The sequence below is a fragment of the Budorcas taxicolor genome, chromosome 2 (genome assembly GCF_023091745.1).
Source record: "Budorcas taxicolor isolate Tak-1 chromosome 2, Takin1.1, whole genome shotgun sequence".
NCBI classification, from domain to species: Eukaryota; Metazoa; Chordata; class Mammalia; order Artiodactyla; family Bovidae; genus Budorcas; species Budorcas taxicolor.
In genome coordinates, this window is record NC_068911.1 from 34,312,462 (window position 1) to 34,334,814 (window position 22,353).

General features: G+C 43.4%; 1 protein-coding gene across 1 annotated transcript in view; it reads left to right on the forward strand.

Annotated features, from left to right (window-relative positions):
- The window catches only part of GRIN2A (glutamate ionotropic receptor NMDA type subunit 2A), a 436,390-nt gene that overhangs the window by 346,732 nt on the left and 67,305 nt on the right, over window positions 1-22,353 (forward strand). Inside the window, exons 5-8 of the mRNA XM_052664054.1 lie at window positions 1,938-2,106; window positions 2,192-2,345; window positions 8,619-8,744; window positions 12,348-12,577. Of these exons, the coding sequence (XP_052520014.1) occupies window positions 1,938-2,106; window positions 2,192-2,345; window positions 8,619-8,744; window positions 12,348-12,577 (679 nt within the window). The remainder of the gene's footprint in view (window positions 1-1,937; window positions 2,107-2,191; window positions 2,346-8,618; window positions 8,745-12,347; window positions 12,578-22,353) is intronic.

Here is a 22,353-nt window from a genome sequence, read left to right on the forward strand (position 1 = left end):
TTTCCAAGAGCCATAGATACCAAGAAGAAAATCATATTTGAACATGCCATTAATTGAATGTGCTTAGGACATGCTTCTGTATTTATGGCAGTCGCAACTCCAGCTTGACCCTTTCTGCTCTGGGAAATTGGTGGAGAGAGGAAAGGTCCCTACTTCCTGTTGTATTACAGAATTAAGTCCCCCAACCATCCATCATCTGTAAATATATGTGGTGTGGCCTCCCCCAGCCCCCAGGCTGAGGGCAGCAGGGCCCAAGCAGGTTGTCCAGCCTCAAGGCTGGAAAGTGAGGTCTCTGGTGGTCCTGGCTGGCAGATGCAAGTCAGTTGAGCAGAACTCAAAAACAGGATCGGCAGGGGCAGTGGTGAAGACAGCAATTTAGGATAGGTGATCTGTGACCCTGAGATAAAGAAAACACTGGGGATGGGGAAGGTTTCATTCTGCAACTCACTTCCATTACTCAAAGTTAGACTGTCAAATCTATCCATATTCTTGGATATAGATGTATACCAATGGTGCTTAATATGTGTGTGTGGTTAGCCAATTACGTATATGGTATATACTCACTCCAGACAACTTGGGGGGGGACTAAAAATATGAAAAAAGAAAGACATGTCTTACCATTCAAAAATAGCTCTGCTTCCTATTTCATTGTTTTTCCATCCAACTACATCATAAGCTCATTTGTTTTTATATCGCTTTGACTATTCTGTATGTATCACTGTGTAACCTACTTTTCTCATGTGATATGGAAACATAAGTATTTTCCTATGATGCTGTTAGAATTCTGTAAACATCGTTTTAGTGCTTCGGCAACAGTTCATTTTAGTACTTAGATGTGCCAACAATGGAATAGTCAGGCAGCGCGGATCCCGTGACATGCATATGTCAGCATCAGAGCCTCGTGCGAATGGAACACCCCAGAGCAAGGTGGAATCAAGTGCATTGCCCAGAGAGGTCTTGATCCTCCCACATGAGTTGTTTAAATAGTTTTTATTATCAATTAGGAAGACCTCAGTTTCCTCCCCTTTTAAAAGCATTTCTGGTTTTTCTGTGGGTGTCCTTTGAGTATGACGTGGTCAAGTAAATAAAGCACAGTGGCTGGTACAAAGCAACGAGTGTAACCTGGGTAGGTTTTGATAGGTTTTAAGACAGCAATCAATGCCTTCTGTATTTTAATAGGGCTTTTTCCTGATGAAGGGCATTGCTATTTAATAGTGTCACTGTTTACCCTTCCTGCCATGTAGGGAAAATGTTATGAATGAGCCTTCATTTGACATATGACTAAATCAAGAAATATTAAGTTGATAGACTCGGGCACAGAGTAGACCCCAGGTCTCCCGATTCTTAGCTGAGAATTCCTAGTTTTCTTCAGCAAGGAAAGTGCCTTTCCTAAGGAGGTAAGGCACCCATTTTTCTCCCCTTTGGTTGCTAACCTCTATCTTTAGTGAAAGAATAAGGCAAAACTCTCCTTGCTCTGGTAATTTCATGTCTTCCTCTCCTCCATTTTCCACCGTTTTTTTTTTTTTTTAAAGAATTCAGTTTAGATCAGATGACTAAACTGATCTAAAGAGGTTTGATGTCTTACAAGCTCTAAAAAATAAGAGGTAGTAATTCTCATCTGTGTAATGGGGATCTGGATACTACCTAATTAAGAGAAATGTCATGAAGATTAATCCAAGAATTAATATAAAGCATTTATCACAGTGCCTAGCAAACAATTAACACTCAAGTAAACATTATATGTTGTCACCATTACTGTCATCATTAAGAACACTTTCTACTTCTGCTGTCATAAACCTACTGCTTGTCCTTGGAAAAGCCACTTCCTCATTTTAAGCCTCAATTTCCCATGTGAAAAATGGCGGAACAGTGTAGATAATGACCGTGAGCACATTCTCCACGACTCACCCTCTGCCGTCCCGGGGTTGTCTCTGCAGCAATTCGACCAACGAAGGCATGAACGTTAAAAAGTGCTGCAAGGGGTTCTGCATCGATATCCTCAAGAAGCTTTCCAGAACGGTGAAGTTCACCTATGACCTTTACCTGGTGACCAATGGGAAGCACGGCAAAAAAGTGAACAACGTGTGGAACGGGATGATTGGGGAGGTGAGTCCCCTTTCCACCCCCTGGGCCCTCAGGGACGGTGGGAAGGATAGGCACAGATGGTTCTCGTTTTTGGCCTTCCTTCCAGGTGGTCTACCATCGGGCGGTCATGGCTGTCGGCTCACTCACCATCAACGAGGAGCGTTCCGAAGTGGTGGATTTCTCTGTGCCCTTCGTGGAGACAGGAATCAGCGTCATGGTTTCCAGAAGTAACGGCACCGTCTCACCTTCTGCTTTTCTAGGTATGTGAACTTCGTAGCCACTGTTGCCTTCCTGTCGGGAGTCACAGCTATTCTGTCTTGTTTGCTCAAATGACAGGACCAGTTAGGACCTTGTTCAGTTCCATTTAACCACATGAGCATATTGAAAGTGTCTTGCATTTGAATTATCCCGATTTTTCCCCCGGTTAACATCTTTCATTTATCTTTAACTTGGAAATAGCCGCTAAAAATACAACCACATATTCCGATACTGCCCTTGATGGTGTAGAATATAGATTAGGAGATATATTGCTTAGAGCCTTGAAAGCATTTAAAAAATAAACCTGTCGGCCCACAGTTAATTTAAGTCAGCTCATAAACTTTTATTTAGCAGCCACATACCCATCCTCCATCCCTCATTAGAATGACAGTCATTTATTTACTGGATGTGAAAGTAAGAATAATGATGACTGTGCAATGATTTATACCAGGACTCTGACAAACAAAACAGAAGCGGTCTGAAGAGGATATACCATTTTAAAATTAATGGAATCATATTTTAAATGTGACTATCCTTTAAAGCTGAATGGTTTATAAGGGAGGAAATTCTTCTTACTCTCCTTTTAACTACCTCATAAATTTATGTTTTTACATTAAAGGTTTGTGCTTTTTAAACCAAGTTTTTTCTATCATCTAGTTTTCTTTAGCACCTACGCTTTCAGTAGCCTGGCTGGTGTAGATGAAACTGCATGGGACGTAGCCAAGCATTTTAAATTTTTTCTTTAAAGGAAATCATTGTGCTGAATGTTTTGTCATCATAAATAGGTTTTGAAAGTGGCTGTCTTAAAGATCATAGGGTTCAGATTAACTTCCCCTTGGCATTCGCATATAACCTTCCAGATTTGGAAAGGTTGAGACATACACTGACGCCCTAAGAAAACTGCATGAGAAAGAGAAAACAGATTAGGGTCAAGTGGGCTTCCCTGGTGATTCATGCAGTAAAGAATCTGCCTGCAATGCAGGAGACCCAGGTTTGATCCCTGGGTCGAGAAGATTCTCTGGAGAAGGGCATGGCTACCCACTCCAGTACTCTTGCCTGGAGAATCCCATGGACAGAGGAGCCTGGTGGGCTACAGTCTTTGGGATCACAAAGAGCTGGACACTAACACTTCCGCTTCACTTTCTAGGGTTAAGTGAATTTCTTACTTTTTTTTTCAAAAAAAAAAGCTTTATTAGAGAACTGAAATGCAGACTAGGACCAATTTGTGGACACTAGCCCCTAGCCCCTAATCTTACCCTTCCACTGTCTTTATTGATATGTGGTGTTAGCATCTGTGCTTCATTCTCTTGAGTGAAATATTGACTAACAGGATTTTGGATACTGCCTGACTCACAGACACATATGGATTTACTGTTTTCATTTTTGATAATCCACTTAAGCTGTTGAAATCCTTACCACTCACTGGATTTGATTTTGCACTCACCTCAATTTTTGTAACCTTTGTTGGAGTAACATGGACCTTGACAAATACACACCTCATTAGGTTCCTTTTGGGCCTTGTCTGATATGGACCAGATAGTAAAGAATCTGCTTGCAATGCAGGAGGCATGAGTTTGATCCCTGGGTCAGGAAGGTCCCTGGAGAAGGGAATGGCAACCCACTCCTGTATTCTTGCCTGGAGAATTCCACGGACAGAGGAGTCTGGTGGGCTACAGTCCATGGGATCACAAAGAGTTGAACATGACTGAGCGATTAACACTTTTTCACTTTCTGATATGGCTAGTGATGCCCATATCTTAATAAAGGAGCCTCAATGTATCATGAAAAATACTACTCACTGACATTGACAACATGAGCAGACTGTTCATAGTTATCAGATATACTCTCACATTAGTCACCCTAATCATTTTCTCACTACTCCCTATTGGATCCTTTAACAGAAATCTTTGGCCCTAGAGGTTAAGAAAGGGTTGGAGGAAGGGATTTCATGAAAGAAATGGAAAGAGATCTGTTTCTTATCACAAACTATCCACTCATCTCCTTAGTGAACTACAGAGAAATTTTGATCCACTTCAATCAAAGAGGAAAAAAAAAATATATCAACTGACTTGTCTTGTAAATATGGGTCACTGATATTGAATCTGGTCTCAACCCAGTTTCCCTAGATTTTTATCTTTACCTGCATTAGTAGAACATTTCCGTAAAAGTCAAGTATTTTTGCTCAACTTAAATAAATCTCTTTTCCACCCCACTCTTCCTACTGCACCTTAAAAGATAAATTGTAAGCAGAGGAATCTGTCTTCAATGCTGTTTTTACACAGTAGGCTTAATATTCTTCCTAGTCACCAAATTGCATCCCTATTCGATTGACTTGCACCCCCTCATTTACGGTCATTATCTGCAGGTTTTGAAAGTCATAATGAACCATGCTAAGCTACATTTTTCCATTCACTGGCTCAGTCATCTGGAAGAGCCAAACATTCCCAATCTGATTGCATTGCTCTTCATTATTTCCTATTCTCTCTCCTCCGAAAACTCCATTAACTCACATCGGAAACACTTGTAGGTAATGCCTCTGAGCTTTTGTGTGAAAATGTAACCAGTGACTCTTCAAGGACAAAGATGACATCTCTCGCAATGTTTCCATTCAGTTAGCTCTAAAGACTTTCCAAGAAGGTTAGCATCTTTGATCCACAGACATACTGAGCTGGAGTCTCTTCTGGATTAAAGTTCCTTCACAGACAGATCTTGAATCTGTTTTAAGCCAGTAGAGAAAGTAATCCAGAGCTATCTCAAAATATTTCTGGGTCACATCGTAGACCCGACAGATGGCAGCTCATGACTGCCCTGTGTGCTCAGCCACTCAGTCAAGTCCAACTCTCCACGGCCCCATGGGCTGTAGCTGCCAGGCTCCTCTGTCCATGGCATTCTCCAGGCAAGAATACTGGAGTGAGTTGCCTACACCAGGGATTAAGGATCAAACCCACGTCTCTTGCATCTCCTGCATTGGCAGGCGGATTCTTTACCACTAGTGCCACCTGGGAAGCCCCACCATTGTTCTAATGATTTGCTTTGTTGTGGTGTGTGAGTGAGTGTGTGTGTGTGTGTGTGTGTGTGTGGTGTCTGGAAATAGCCATCCCTTCATGGGTACCTGAAACCAGAATTCTACAGCAGAATCTGTCATGCTCATTAGTCAAGTGACAGATGTCATCACTTCGAAGTGAGAAAACATCTGGGATAAGCTGTTTGATCATTTTCCATCTGATTTTCTGAACAGTTAGTGATTGGGACATATCAGGGGCCCAGTGAAGTTCACTGCAGTCTTTCAGATTCTGCCCTGTGAGTACAAGAATTCAGGGAGGATTTCCCCTAATATTTGTAATAATGTCCTCATTACCCTCAGAGAAAAGAAGTTATCAGATTAACAAGTATGCATATTTTAAACTGAGTTTCCCTGGTGGCTGAGTGGGAAAGAATGTGCCTGCAATGCAGGAGGTGAGGGTTCAATCCCTGGGCCAGAAGGATCCCCTGGAGAAAGAAATGGAAATCCACTCCAGTATTCTTGCCCAGAGAATCCCATGGACAGAGGAACCTGGCAGGCTACAGTCCATGGGGTCCCAAAGAGTCAGACATGACTTAGTGAGTGAGCCCACAAACAGCTATGTGATGAAGGTTCCATAAAAATCCAAAGGGACAGCTACTAGGTTGCTGAGCATGTGAAAGTGTGGGGAGAGCAGTGTTCCTGGAGAGGGCATAGAAACTCCACGCTTTTTCCCCAAACCTTGTCCTATATATCTTTCCATCTGGCTGTTGATTCATACCTTTTAACATTCCTTGTGATTAATGGGTAAATAAATGGCAACCCACTCCAGTGTTCTTGCCTGGAGAATCCCAGGGACGGGGGAGCCTGGTGGGCTGCCATCTATGGGGTCACACAGAGTCAGACACGACTGAAGTGACTTAGCAGCAGCAGCAGCATACTGAGTAAACTAGTTTCTTGAGTTTTGTGAGACGCTCCAGTGAGTTATGTGAGACGTCTTAGCAAATAAACACCAACGTTTTAAACTAGTATTCCTTTTTCAGGACCCTGGACAGCACCCCACCGCACCCACCACCACCCAAACAGCTATTCCATTTAATTTGTTATGTGTATACAGTGCTCAAGGGCTTCCCTGATGGCTCAGTGGTAAAGAATCTTCCTGCAATACAGAAGATTCAGGTTCAATCTCTGGGTCGGGAAGATCCCCTAGGGAAGGGCATGGCTCCCCACTCCAGTATTCTTGCCTGGAAAATCCCATAGAGAGAGGAGCCCGGCAGGCTACAGCCCATGGGGTCACAGAGAGTCGGGGACAACTGAAGCAACTGAGCATACACAGTGCAAAACACACCACCAAATGCTTTACACGCGTATGCTCCTTTACTCATTACAATGATTCTCCTCTGGTAAGACACACTATGCCATTAGCTCATCCAACTTGGAGAATTACTTTAACATCTCTATTCCTGAATCTTAAGTAATTTTTAACCTCCTAATTTTTCATTTATGTCTCTTCCTTTTTGAATAAACCTCATTACCAAATTGCTTTGATTTCAGGGACATGATGTGATTTGTACTCAAGTTAAAAATAAGATAAATTTCAGTTATAGTCTTATTAATTTCTTTGAGCTCATTTTGTATATTTAAGTCAAGTAAGTTGTGTTTGTACCTATTGCTTCTTAATGTATTTGCCCTATCAAACTGCATTACAAATTATCCCTTCAGGTTTTAAAATTATTCAATATAGTCAAAGCTTCAGACATATTAACTTTTTATTATATATTATAAGCTCATTACATTGGAATTTGTGATGATCTGTGTTAAGTCATCACAGACTTTAATAAAATGGTGGCCTGCTATCAGCCTAGTTCTTTATTATTACTACTAGCTTCATCAGAAAAAATTCAAAAATAATAAAATGTCTATTATTCCAGAGGTATTACTGTGCTTTTTATATTTTATTCTTAGAAAATATTTGCTCATGATGAAAATATTCTAAGTGCATTGGCATCCAAGGGCAGTTTTTTCCCAAATGCGATCAGGTAAAGATATGTTCATTTAAAAAATGTTATTCTCAGTTGATTTTCTAGCAAATCTATGTCATACGTGGATAAAATGGCTCCATTCAGCTCAGTTTCATATTCTTGTTCAGTTTTAATAAAAACGCTAATTTATTTTACATAATATCTCCTACCTTTCTAAAATGATCTGAGATTTAGAACCCTGTGTCTCGCCCTATCCTTCTGAGACACCCACACGAAAACGAACTGATGAAAACTATTTTTAGGGGAAATAACCGTCCATCCATCTACTACTTCATTGCCTCTATCTTAAGCGATGTGTTCTCATTGAATTATCGTGTGACTGTAATATCCTCAAATGACTTTTCAATTGCATTGAATCCCATTACCAACCTCAACAAGATTTTTGAATTGTAGAGAGCTCATCTGTCTAAAGCAGAAGGTAAAAGGAAGAGAGTAATAGCAGAGGGGGCAGACTGTGACTCTCCCATATTCTTGTCACTCCCATAATTTTATGACCTTTTCTTGCAGGTTATAATTCTCCCTTTACTTCTGGGGTTCCCCACACATCATCCCTCCAGCGTGTTAGGATAAAAATGAAAATAAAACTCATGCTGGTTTGCAGAAGCATTGTGGTTGACTATTCAAGTCTAGTCTTATTTCTTTTTAGCTTTGGTTCCCTGGATGATGCTATAATTACCTATGACCCTGTGGCCTCTTTATTTGCATTTTCACTTTCTCCTTTGGTTTTATCATTCTATTTTGTTTTTATTATCCTTGACCTGGTTTGTAAAATGTCATATGCTCTTCTCTATTTTTATCCTATTGTATGCAGTCTTATAAAATACCTCAAGTATTTTGTAAAGTAGAGAATGATTTAAATGTATGAATAAGCAATGACAAGGGCTTCCTAGGTGTCTCAGTGGTAAAGAATCTGCCTGCCAATGCAGGAGATGTATGTTCAATCCCTGGGTCGGGAAGATCCCCTGGAGGAGGAAATGACAACCCACTCCAGCATTCTTGCCTGGAGAATCCCATGGATAGAGGAGCCTAGTGGGCTACAACCCATGGGGTCACCAAGGGTCAAACAGGACACAATGACAGCTTCTTTTGAAAGATGAAATTCATACCAGAGTGGGTTTCTCAGTGAATCTGAAAATGGACCTCGAGGCTTCCTGCTTGCCCGGGTTGTGAGGAGGAGTAACTGATCGCATAACTGATCATGTCTCCATCCCTCTGGCCTCTTTCATCTGCAGAACCATTCAGCGCCTCTGTCTGGGTGATGATGTTTGTGATGCTGCTCATTGTCTCTGCCATAGCTGTCTTCGTCTTTGAATACTTCAGTCCTGTTGGATACAACAGAAACCTAGCCAAAGGGAAAGGTGAGGCTGTCTTCATATGCATGATTCAAAGTTGATGCCATTTAATTGACTTTCAGTGAAGATTTCAGATTTAGAACACGTGATCCTACACTACCTTGCTATACCATCATGTTAATGATGCTGTGTCATTAATTCTACGTGCAATGCCATCCAGGTACGGGTTAGTCCCTTCAATGGAAAAGAAGGACAAGACTTTAAACATGAGACATTTTTAAGCTTGCTATAATGTGGAGTCAGTAGTTGTTAGGTAAATACTGCTGGTATTTGTTGAGAAAGCTTATTTGAAGCAGTTTTTTCTGGCAATTAGCTTTCAAAATGTGCATCAAAAGAAATGTTAAAACCACTATTGAGTCTCAACTTCAGTCTATGCAAAGAAAATGGTTTTATAGAATCTGGGTTAAGAACATTCTCTAAACTTCTGAATTGTGCTCTCATTCGTTTGATGATAAATATAATGATAAAATGGTGATTTTCCCTGGTTACATTTTCCTCTTGAAAATGCCTGACTTTAGTGCATTAGTACTTGATAAAGTGGCAATCAGTAAGCAGAAAATTGAATTGGGATGCATTCATTGGCTATAACTTATTAAGAGGATCGCACCTGAGCCTTATGCATAAACACAGCACACAATTTTGAGTGAATTTTTCTCAATGCACAACACATTCTAAGTAAATGGTATCAGAAGACCAAAGACCAAATCTGTTTCCTGAAAAATGACTTTAGATGATGGAAGATAGAAGATCTTCAAGGTATAGTTATTAAAAAAAAAAAAAAAAAAAAGGCACTTTGCCATATGTTCTTTCCACTAGGAAGATTCAATGTTGAAAACAGCCAACAGGTCATGAGGATCTATTGGGAACTCAGTTTTATTGAAGTCCTCCCACTTCTTAACCATTGAAGAGTGGTGATTACCACATAAATCACCTCCAAGCAGAGTAAAAATGCCCTAAATAATCATGTTGTGTTTAAGTGGGAGAGTTGCCAGTCTTTCACTAAGCAGGTAATGTAATTAACCTAGTAAGAAGCTTTCCAACAGACTGGGTCCTGAGGCAGTTTTCTATGGGTGATAATATTGCAGGAGAGTAGATGTTTACGTTTGCAAAATCAGAGTTTGTGTTGTGTACGAATTCATGCATTTATTTGATGATTATTTATTGAGTGCCTGGTACTGGAGCAGGAGGGTAATGTGATAAATTGGATAGAGAGTTTCTGACTCTTTGGGAACTGATAAATTTAGTTGTGGAAATAATATGTCAACTGCATACATGAATAATCACAGATTGTAGTAAATTTCAAGAGGACAGGGGGGAAAATGATGGGATTTGAGCACATCTTAAATGTGATGGTCAAGAAGGACAAGAGCTTCAGGAAAGGATGATGCTTGAGTTGAGACCTGAAGGATGAGGATTCCAACCTATGAAAAACTGAGGGAAAAGCCTTCCATGCAGGCTTTACAAAGTCTTGTATCTTAGCAGATACAAAGTCTTTGGCACAGGATCAGTCTTGACCTGCCCAAGAAACAGAAAAGACGTAAGTGAGGTAGACAGTAAAAGACGGAGTCAGTGGTGAGCATTTTCAGACTTTCTTCAAAATACAATGGCAGGGACAAGGCAGAATAGACACCTGTATAGTGCAGAAAGGTCAGTTTCTATCCATCAAAGTTATTATGCATCAATATAAGCTGCCCAGTTCATGGGGTCACAGAGTCGGACACAACTGAGTGACTGAAGAACACCTATCGAGATGATGTGGAAAGAGGGAGGCTGGTTAAGGAAGGTGGTGTCGGTTTCCAAGAGAAAGAATTACAGTGGTTTGGGCTTGGATGGAGATGATAGAGATGGAGGTGAATGGACACGTTTGAAATGTATTTTGGAAGATATTAATAAAAAACTACCGAAAGGCCATCATGTACAATACATTCTCCTTTGGCCAAAGCACACACTGTTGTGAAGGAAGAAATCTAGCGTGCCAATTCCCCAGCCCTTCCATCACCTGGAGGCTTTTTGTTTTCTGCTCATCCACATGTAGAAACTCTCAGGAAATCACAGCTGCTTATTTCCTTGCACAAAATAGTTTTCTGTTACATTTCAGTCCTTTTGGGGAGGGGGGAATTATATGATTCAGGAACAGTCTACTTAATCAGGAATTCCTAAATGTCTTGGACAGCTACCCTGCAACTGCCCATTTCTGATTCCCAAATAGACGTCACTTCTGATCAACAGGCAACCCTAATAAAATTAAGTAGTTCATGGAGTTGACTGGATCGACTCTAATTATTTTTTGCAAAGAGTTCTCAGCCTCTTGGGTATAAGCCCAGAAGCTCATAAAATGAGGCAAAGAGAAAGCAGAAAGCTTGAGGTTGAGGATAGTAGAATTAGTTGCCTTCTCTTTAATGTGTTGTATATGGATATTGTAAGTATTGCTGTAGCCTGAGTTTGCCCTCCATGTACCGAAAGCCTGATTCCTAGTTAGGCTGTCTGCCCAGAACTTCATAACTTCCATCAATCTGGATTCACTTCTGCCTCTTTTATCTATTGCCCACTCCACGTGCATTGCCAACTAAAGTCTAAGTAGATCATTCATATCTTCATTTACTTAAATGACATAAAAATTAACCTTCTGTTAAAGGAAGACTCTTTTCCCCATGAAATGAGGGCATAAATTGATTTTTTTTCTCCCTTGCACAAAAACAGCTTGAAAGCTCTAACGTGCGTTTTGCAGCCTGCATATTCTCCTCCCCAATAAATTATGGCATATTGTTCTGCCTCTTTAGTTAAGTCTGTGGCAAGGAACACTTAAGAATCTTAAGAATACGCAGAGGGAGAAGGAGTGCTGTGATATCAGAGTTCATTTCCAATGACCCTGCAACCAAATGTCTCCCATCTGTGAAGTGTTAGGAGAATTAAGCGCTATTGTTCTGTTCCTTAATGTCTCCATTTGGAGAGCATTTTAGTTTGGTTTAATTTCTATATTGTGCACATCTTACATCTGAGTTTGAACAGGAGCCATTGCTAGGGACAATCAGATTAGAATATAAAACATCAGTCCCTCTGAATTGCATGGTTCTCATACAATAACACAACCCATGTATACCGAATCAGCCCATACACACGTTTTTTTTTGTAAGGCCGTCCTAAAAGGAAATCAAATTAAATCCGCATTTAAAACAGGTCATAACACTATTTCTAATTCAAGCCTGCATTTTCACTTTGTTCTCTCCTTCCTCCCTCCCTCCCTTCCTTCATTCTTTCTTTCTTCCTTCATACATTTCTTTCTTCCCTTCCTCCTTCCTTCCTTTCTTTCTTGCTTCTTCCCTTCCTTCCTTTTTCCCTCCTCTACCTTCCTCCCTTCCTCTCTGTCTGTCTTCCTTTCTTTCCTTTTCTTCTAGGAAATGTGGCAAAAAGTCAACAATACTTTTGTGGGAAATAAGAAATGTGGGAAGAAAGCTAATTTTTAGAGAAAAAAGAACTCGTGGTTGTGGTCCTGGGACAGTGATGAGATACACTTGTCTTCTGACAGCCTTCAGGGTTGCTGGGGCCAGTGCATGCTCCCAAGTGTGTGTTTTGAGGATGCCCTGAGAATGTCCTTCCTGTCATTTGCAGCACCCCATGGGCCTTCTTTTACGATTGGAAAAGCTATTTGGCTCCTCTGGGGCCTGGTGTTCAACAACTCTGTGCCTGTCCAGAATCCTAAAGGGACCACCAGCAAGATCATGGTGTCCGTGTGGGCCTTCTTCGCCGTCATCTTCCTGGCCAGCTACACAGCCAACCTGGCCGCTTTCATGATCCAGGAGGAGTTTGTGGACCAAGTGACTGGCCTCAGTGACAAAAAGGTAAGGTCACTTCGCTTTCGTCTCTGCCTGAGGAGTTAATGTTACGTGTTCCCCGCTCAGAGGATGTTTTCCTGTGAGTTTTCCAAGAGCCAACTGAGGGCAGGAGGACAGGGGGGCCACTAGGGATGAGATGGTTGGATGGCATCACCGACTCAATGGACCTGAGTTTGAGGAAACTCTGGGAGGTGGTGAAGGACAGGGGAACCTGGCATGCTGCAGTCCACGGGGTCGCAAAGAGTCAGACACGACTGAGCAACTGAACAACAGAGGAAGTAAATCAGGCTCCCACCACCCAAATCATCAACTCTACAGCACAAACCTAGGGGGATTTTCTTTGCCTCTTAACTCCATTGGGCATAAAGTAAATCAGGCTCCCACCACCCAAATCATCAACTCTACAGCACAAACCTAGGGGGATTTTCTTTGCCTCTTAACTCCATTGGGCATATTTTGAAAGGTCTCAGGAACAGAAGCTTAAGCTTAGCTCTCCTAAGTCTTAAGAAGTCCAGATCTAATTTGGGAACATAGTTTCCCCCAGTATCATCCCTCATATTTACATGGTTGTGTTCATGATGCTTTCCGATCTCCGTGACTTGCATCACAGCTTAGGGCAGAGGCTTCCCTGGTGGCTCAGATGGCAAAGCGTCTGCCTGCCATGTGGGAGACCTGGGTTTGATCCCTGAATCGGGAAGATCCCCTGGAGAAGGAAATGGCAACCCACTCCAGTACTCTTGCCTGGAAAATTCCATGGACAGAGGAGCCTGGTGGGCTACAGTCCATGGGATCACAAAGAGTCTGACATGACTGAGCAACTTCACTCGTCTTGTCGTGGAGAGGACAATGGTGAGGAAGATCCATTAACCTTGGACCAGGAGAATCTTGGATGAAGCTCTCGGCTATAGGTACCTCCCAGTTCTGTGACTTTGTATGAGTCTCTCATGCTCCTTGCCTTGGATTCGTCATCTCTGACTTGAAAACAAAAATCCTCTCTAAGCCCTGCCCATGTGTTCAGTCATGTCTGACTCTTTGTGACCTCATTGTAGCCCACCAGGCTCCTCTGTCTATGGGATTCTCCAGGCAAGAATACTGGAGCAGGTAGCCATTTACTCCTCCAGGGGATCTTCCTGGCTCAGGGAAGTCTCCTGCACTGGCAGGCAGATTCTTTACTGCTGAGCAACCAGTGAGGCCCTTCTCTGAGCCCTGCCCAGATACGAAACTGACAGCTCCTTTTCACCTCATAACCAATCAGCCCATTGCCAGCACTTGACTCACCTGAAATTTCTTCAAGGGATGCAAAAGGAATACAGGACCGATTTTTCACTTCCCACCGGTTCCATTTACTCAGACACAGCTCCAGGCCTCCCTCGTGTATGTCTGTGCTTCCCACCACCAGGGAGAGAGGAATGTTAACACCTGCTCTCTCTGTTTCCCAGTGCCATGTAACGAGGGCTGTGGGGTGTGAGTAGCTACTCAGAAATGCACAGGGAGGAAGAAAGGAGGTAAACTGGGTACGTCCTTCTATTGAAATTTTAGTCTCAGGAAGCAGACCCTGACTTGCTAAGCTCAGCAGTGTGGGGATTTGCTGCGTTGCAAAGATTTTCTGTCTTGTGTGCGAGTATAATTTGTCTCTTTATAAAATCTCACTATCGTGTCTTGTTGGCATAAGGCTACATATATCCTTTCGGCATTCATCAGCAGACCGCTGAATAGAAAATCAGCCCATGAAGAGCCTTTAACAGCTTATCCGTGACTTACAGGGTGGTTGAACGAAGTGCAGAGAGGCCTGTCATCAGAGAGATGGTGGGGGGCGGGGGTGCTGGGGTGAGTCACCTTCACAGAGGCACCATCACCCTCGGGAGTTGTTGGCCTCTGATGGCTCCCCGTCAGAAATGCCTCTTGAGTGAGTGCCACTGTCCTCATCGTGACAATGCCCTGTGCTAGCTGGCCCATCCCCATGCGCCCTCTCCCTCTCGCTCGCGGAGGCCCCCTCTCTGTCCCTTAGGCATCCAAGTGTGTTTCCACCGCAGTGCCCTTGCATGTCTCAGGTCCTCTGCCGGGAATGTTCTGCCCCCTTTTATTCTCATGGATGACTCCTCCTGACCTTGCACTTCTCAGGTCCTCTGCCTGGAATGTTCTGCCCCCTTTTATTCTCATGGACGACTCCTCCTGCCCTTGCATGTCTCAGGTCCTCTGCCGGGAATGTTCTGCCCCCTTTTATTCTCATGGACGACTCCTCCTGAACTTCCAGGTTTCAGGGGAACTACCACCTCTTGGGAGGGCCTTCCTGGTCACCATGGTCCCCTTGGCAGCCTGGGCTTGTGCTCCTGTGAAACTTAAATTCCAGTAGGAAGAAATAAGCAGCACCTGAGTAAATGTAATGGACAAGGAAATTCCAGGCAGGAGTAAGTGCTGTAAAGGAGAGAATACTGATGAGATTAAAGTAGACTTGGGGGAAGGGGGTGGCAGGGTTCCATGGCACTGAGTGGATGCCCAACGCACGCTTGCTAACTGAGTGAGAAAGCCATGGTGTGTTGGGCCTGCGGGCACCCCCCTGGGGCTCCTTGGATCCCTTACCCGACTCTGTGCCCAGCCTCACCTTTGCTGATGAAGGCTCAGGGACCTTCAGAGGGTGATTATCTTATAGCAGCAGAACGGTGCATGTATGCCTGGATATTATTGTTGTTGTTCAGTCGCTAAGTCATGTCTGACTCTTTGTGACCCCATGGACTATAGCACACCAGGGTTCCCTGTCCTTCACCCTCTCCTGGAATTTGCTCAAACTCACATCCATCGAGTCTGTGATGCCATCCAACCATCTCTGCCTCTATCACCCCCTTCTCCTCCTGCCCTCAATCTTTCCCAGCATCAGGGTCTTTTCCAGTAAGTTGGCTCTTCATATCAGGTGGCCAGAGTATCAGAGCTTCAAAGTTAGCATCAGTCCTTCCAAAAAATATTCAGGGTTGATTTCCTTTAGGATTGACTGGTTTGATCTCCTTGCAGTCTGAGGGACTCTCAAGAGTCTTCTCCAACACCTCATGAGACACAGCTCAGCTTCCACGCTCAGAGCATTAGCAGCAAGCAGATAGCATCAATGTTAGAAAGCATCGACCTTCCTGTAACCAATGACTAACCAGGGGGAAACCTCCAAGGTGCAGTTTACTCTTGAGCTCCCTTTGGGTTCAGACTGATGTTAAGACTTTGCCCATAGTCACACCCTTGCCTGGCTTCCTCCCCTTCCCCAACCTCCTTCCCCCATATCCTTCCTGATTTCTCCTGGAGCCCTTCCTTCATAAATCACATTCACTCAATTCCTTGGCTCACCTAAAGTGTATCTGGGGGCAGCAGAGAAAGCCATCTACTTGGAGTCAAGAAAGTTGGGTTTCCTTTCCTCTCTGCCATGTACCAGCCATGTGATGCCTTTATTGTTGTGTAACCTTGCTGCGCCTCCTAGCTTCTCTCTCAACATTTGGGAGTCATAGTTGCTCTGAGGATAAAAGGAAGCTGCCAATGAGAATGTTCCCCATAGCCAATGAAATCCTCTACAGACCCAATTACATCATATATGGGAGCAAATGTATAGTTTCTAGAATAAGTGACCAGAGGAACATTGGAAGCAGTGGGAAACCATGTTCTGGATGAGAAGATTTTTCAAGAAAGTATTAATAATCTGTAGGGACTTCTTTGGACTTCCCTGGCAGCTCAGTAGTGGAGCTGAAGGAGATGTAGTTTAGACCCCTGGGTCAGGAAGATGCCCTGGAGAAGGGAATGGCAACCTGCTCCAGTCTTCTGCCTGGAGAATCCCAGGGACAGAGGAGCCTGGTGGGCCACCATCCATGGGGTTGCAAAGAGTGGGACACGCAGGGACTACTTGGTGGCCCAGTGGCTAAGACTCTGTGTTCCCAGTGCAGGCGGCTCGTGTTCAACCCCTGGTTAGGGAGCTGGATCCCACATGCCGCAACTGAGACCTGGCACAGCCAAGTGAACTAAATAAACATTTTTTTTTAAAAAAAAGAAAGTAGTTGGCAGAATATTTTACTTTTTGATGCTATTTTCAACAGCAAGGAGGGAAAAAAGTCCCTTGCTACCTAGTTTTAGGTCTAATAACATGACTGCTTGTGGGAAAACTAATTAGAACCACTAATAATTCCACTGACCTTCTCTGACTTGGAAACACCTAGTAACAGATACTGTATCCTCATGAGACACGGCTCAGCTTCCATGCTCAGAGCATTAGCAGCAAGCAGATAGCTCTTTTAATTAAATGTTTGATACAATTAAATAATCAGCAAAATTCCTGGAGTAAATAAGCTAAGTGCTCCCAGAAGATTAATGGCAAATACACCAAAAAAGTCTGCAAAATAAAAATATATATTGAATCAATTTATTTTAATACTGTATGCAAGTGTATTTATTTTTTGTTTGTTTTAATCATGAGTATCTATGTAACAACTCAGGCTTATAATACTTTGCAATGATTTGCAGTATTAGTGCTTGCTGTTGGAGCCCATGGTGTGCTCAGGTGACCTTGGGGTTAAATTATACATAGAGGAATTCATTCTCCTCGAAATTATTAAAGAAATTGGAATATTGGTGGTGACCCTTTTCAAATGTTGAGTGTTACCGTGGTTGCTGAAATCTGTCTCTGGGAGACAGATTGCTGTAGTGGAGAAAGCAACACCATTGGGGTCAAATGAATCTAGGTTCAAATCCTGGCCTGCCATATAGTAGTTGTATGGCCTTCAGAGTGCCTGTCTCCCCATGGCCTAATTTCCTGATAGAGGGGTTTAATACCGTTCTGGCAAGGTTGATATGAGGATTAGGGATAATCCTCACACCGTGCCTGGCACATGGCAGGTAATCCTGTTATAAATGTTCTTTCTTCCCTCGCCTCACCATTCCTCCAGCCCCTCTCTGCTGCCTCTTCCTGCTCCTCCTTCTCCCCCCACCTCCTCTTGACCATCACCGTTGCCTGATTCGAACCAACCCTCCTTTCCGGGGTCTGGAATGTTATTGCACCAACAGCGACAGAGGGAGTTCGGGGACTGGACCTTGTGGATGAGCCCATGAACGTGTTCTCATGGAGTCATTCTGGGTGAGCCTCATACACCACCCTCACTGGTTGAATGGAGGCCTCTGAGCCTCTCCTTCCTCTTAAGGGCCAGGACAGTTTGATGCTACATCTGGAAGCATGTGGCTTCCCGGGTGGCTCAGTGGTAAAGAATCCGCCTGCCAGTGCAGGAGACACAGAGACACAGGTTCGCTCCCTGGACTGGGAAGATCCTCTGGAATAGGAAATAGTAACCCTCTCCAGTATTCTTGTCGGAGAAATCCAATGGACGGAGGAACCTGGCAGACTACAGTCCACAGGGTCGCAAACAGTCAGACAGGACTGAAGCAACTTAGCATGAACACATGTGATGTTATTGATGGAGGAGACCTCTGCACCACCCTGGGCTGGAGCCCACATTTGTTTTTTCTGCTCTCTGAACTCTCTGGAAGAAAGTTACCTTGGAAATCCATTCCTATAAGAAACACATACAGAGTACATCATGGGAAAAGCAGGGCTGGATGAAGCACAAGCTGGAATCAAGATTGCCAGGAGAAATATCAACAACCTCAGATACACAGATGACACCACCCTTATGGCAGAAATAGAAGAACTAAAGAGTCTCTTGATGAAAGTGAAAGAGGAGAGTAAAAAAGTTGGCTTAAAGCTCAACTTTCAAAAAACTAAGATCATGACATCCAGTCCCATCACTTCATGGCAAATAGACAGGGAAACAGTGGAAACAGTGACAGACTTTATTTTGAGGGGCTCCAAAATCACTTCAGATGGTGATTGCAGCCATGAAATTAAAAGACACTTGCTCCTTGGAAGAAAAGTTACAACCAACCTAGACAGCGTATTAAAAAGCAGAGACATTACTTTGCTGACAAAGGTCCATCTAGTCAAAGCTATGGTTTTTCCAGTAGTCATGTATGGATGTGAGAGATGGACTATGAAGAAAGCTGAGCACCAAAGAATTGATGCTTTTGAACTGTGGTGTTGGAGAAGACTCTTTAGAGTTCCTTGGACTGCAAGGAGATCCAACCAGTCAATCCTAAAGGAAATCAGTCCTGAATATTTATTGGAAGGACTGATGCTGAAGCCAAAACTCCAATACTTTGGCCACCTGATGCAAAGAACTGACTTATTGGAAAAGACCCTGATGCTGGGGAATTTTGAAGGCAGGAGGAGAAGGGGACAACCGAGGACAAGATGGTTGGATGGCATCGCCGACTCGATGGACATGAGTTTGAGCAAGCTTCAGAAGTTGGTGATGGACAGGGAAGCCTGGTGTGCTGCAGTCCATGGGGCTGCAAAGAGTCAGACATGAATGAAGGACAGAACCGAACTGAAGAAACGCAGAAGGTGCCCTTAACACTAGGACCTGGTCTGCCTGCAAGAGTCATCCTTGCCCCTAGGTATTTGTCACACTGTAGGTCAGGACGCTTTAGGGAGTCATGACATTAATTTACAGATTGTGGCCGTTTAAAAGGTAGTTCACCATGGCTGACACTGGAGGATAATCCCAGGTAGAAAGCGTGCTGTGACGTGTCTGTGTGTGTAGGGCAGAGATGGAAGATGTGTCATGAGTCATGCTTTCTAAAGTTTGACAGCCTTTAGTTGAGCAGGAAAAGGTTCCTCCATCTGGGTGCCAGGCTGGGTTTAGAGCAGGTGATAGTACAGTCAAGGCCAGAGAAGTGTAGAAATTCATCCCCGAGGTGGACTCCCTCTCTCTATTGTTCTGCAAACCAAAGGCAAAGAAGGAAAGGATCTCAAAGAGCTATGTGCCTCCTCAGCTACAGATGGTGAGTGAAGGGGAAGGCAGTTAGGCAAACAGGCCATTGACGTCTCAGGAGATTGGGAGCGGCTGCTACAATGCCTAGATTTAGGAGCAGAGCCGCTGCCTTTGTGCCCCTGAGCAGACAGCTGCCGTGCCATTGCGCTGGGGTAGCACCTCCCCCTCCAAAGTGATGGGTTGTGATGCCACTTACCTGAGTGAGTGCAAAGAGCATTCTGTTGTCTGTACACACACACAAACACACACACTCCTAACGCAAGGCTCCCAGCAGGAGGATCTCATTTGGACAATGTATGGCCACATCCCCCCAATCCAGTTACGGCTGCTTATTAGGCAGCAGCATGCCTAATTGAAGGGGGACGATCTACAGCTGGAAATTTTAATTAACAGTGAAATGAAGTGTGAGCCTGGAAAAAGGAATAATGGTTTCCATGGGCCTCACCCTGGGGTAAACTTGGACACTTCCTTGGGCAGCTCTCAGTTCCGTGGAAGACGTCCTGGCCTGGGACTCTGAGAGACCTCTGGACCCCACTGGACCCCAGTGCTGGTGCTGCCAGAGGTTCACTGGCTGTCCTGCCCTCTGGGTTTCAAGGTCCTCACCTCTCAAAGAGGAGAGATCACTAGTGGGGGTCCCGGAGGAATGATAGAGTTCAGACCTTAGGGCTGCTTACAAAGAGTGTAATCTTAAGAACACTTGACGAGCCAACTCATTGGAAAAGACACTGATGCTGGGAAAGATTGGGGGCAGGAGGAGAAGGGGACAACAGAGGATGAGATGGTTGGATGGCATCATGGACTCAATGGACCTGCGTTTGAGCAAACTCTGAGAAATGGTGAAGGACAGGGAAGCCTGGTGTGCTGCAGTCAGTCCATGGGATCACAAAGAGTCAGACATGACTTAGCGACTGAATAGCAACAATGATCTCAAGAAGGTCATGTGACCTCTCTGAGCCTTGGTTTTCCTCATCTGTGAAACCAAGCCTTGAAGGTTAGTTTCCTGGCAGAGTTGTTCTAGGGCTTCCCGGGTGGGTCAGGTAGCAAAGAATCTGCCTGCCCATGGAGGAGACCTGAGTTCGATCCCTGGGTCAAGAAAATCCCCTGGAGAAGGGAATGGCAACCCACTCCAGTATTCTTGCCTGGAGAATTCCATGGACAGAGGAGCCTGGCGGGCTACAGTCCATGTGGTCTCAAAGAGTCAGACATGACTGAGCAACTAACACACACACAGGGTTGTTGTATTAAATGAGCCAATATTTGTTAATGGCCTTGGCACATTGCTGGCCCCAGCCAAGTCCTCAAGAAGTGTTAAGTCATATTATCATCACTTTCTGGTTCCAGAATTCCATATTTCATAGAAAAATGAGGTCCAGGTTACATTTTTTTTTTTTTTTTTTTGCCCAGGATAATGGTAGAAATGAAAAGGAAGAGCTTTTTTTTATTTAAAAACTTTAAAATTTGTTTTTAATTGGAAGATAATTGCTTTATAATGTTGTGTTGATTCTTGCCTTGCAACAAGACCAATCAGCTGTAATTATATATATAGATCCCCTCTATTTTGAGCCTCCCTCCCACCCCCTCATCCCAGCCCTCTGTGTCATCACAGAGCCCCAGGCTGGCGCCCTGTGTTATACAGCAGCTTCCCACTACCACTAGCTATGAACAGTTTTATTTTGTGAGTGCTTCTTCTGTTCTAGACACTATTCTTATTACTTGACAAGCACTGTAATTTTAGATCTTCCCTTTGACCCCAAGAGGGAAGTACTGATGGGTTTCCTACTCTGCAGACAGGAAGTAAGTGGAAACAGTGGGAAGGGAAGTGACTTCACAAAGACTCCACAGTCTGAAAGGGACTGATTTTGGAACCTGTGAAGCTGGGCTCACACTTAATAACCATCGCCTTGTGCTGTCTCTAGATTTTAAGTGTATTTCCAGGATTTAGACCCAGTTCTTTGGACACCTAATCTGATTAGATTATCCCAAACACTGAAGATGTGAGCAGATGTCAGAGAGGAAGAAAACCTTTCTCTCTCCTTCTGGATTCTTCTGCCTGGTCTTAGAATTAAATTAACGTGAGACAGACCAACAGGAGAAAATCTAATTTAATTTTGAATGCACAGGAACCCCCTCCTACCCCCCGCCGCCTTACATGAGAGTTTCAGAGACAGAAAGATAAAATCAGGATGAAGTGCCATCCCAAGCTAAGGAGTAGAGTAGGAGCCTGGGGCTGTAGAGGGAGGTGGGTGATTCACAGGATGATGAGAAGAGCAGATGTTCAGTAATTAAATGTTTGCCTGTCATAGGTCATAAAATGTTATTTCTGATTATCATTCTTCTTATGGGCAAGGCCCCCAATTTAAATTCTTTAAGGGAAGGGGGAAAAGTTTCTCTTGAGCCCATGGGATCTCGAATGCCTTCAGCTAAAAATAATTCACATGCCAAATTGGCATATCTGGGGGAGGGATAAATTAGGAGTTTGGGATTAGCAGATACAAACTACTGTATGTCAAACATAAACATCAAGTCCCTCTGTATAGCAGATGTTGAACTGTGTTCAACATCTTGTAATAAACTATCATGGAAAAGAATATGTATATATGACTGAATCACTTTGCTGTATACCAGAAGCTCACACAATATTGTAAATCAACTTCACTTCAATAAAAAAAATTTTTTTTTAAAGAATGGAAAAATTCAGGAAAAGACAGCTTCACTGGTAAATTTTACCAGTTTAAAGAATTAATACCAATCCTTCTTAAACTCTTCAGAAAAATAGAGAGTAAGGGAACACTTCCTAACTTATTCTATGAAGCCAGTATTTTTCCTTGATACTAAAGTAAACAAAGATATCACAAGGAAAAAAAAAAAAAAAACGATGGGCCAATGTCTTTTTTTTTTTTTTTTAATTGGAGTATAGTTGCTTTGGGTCTTCCC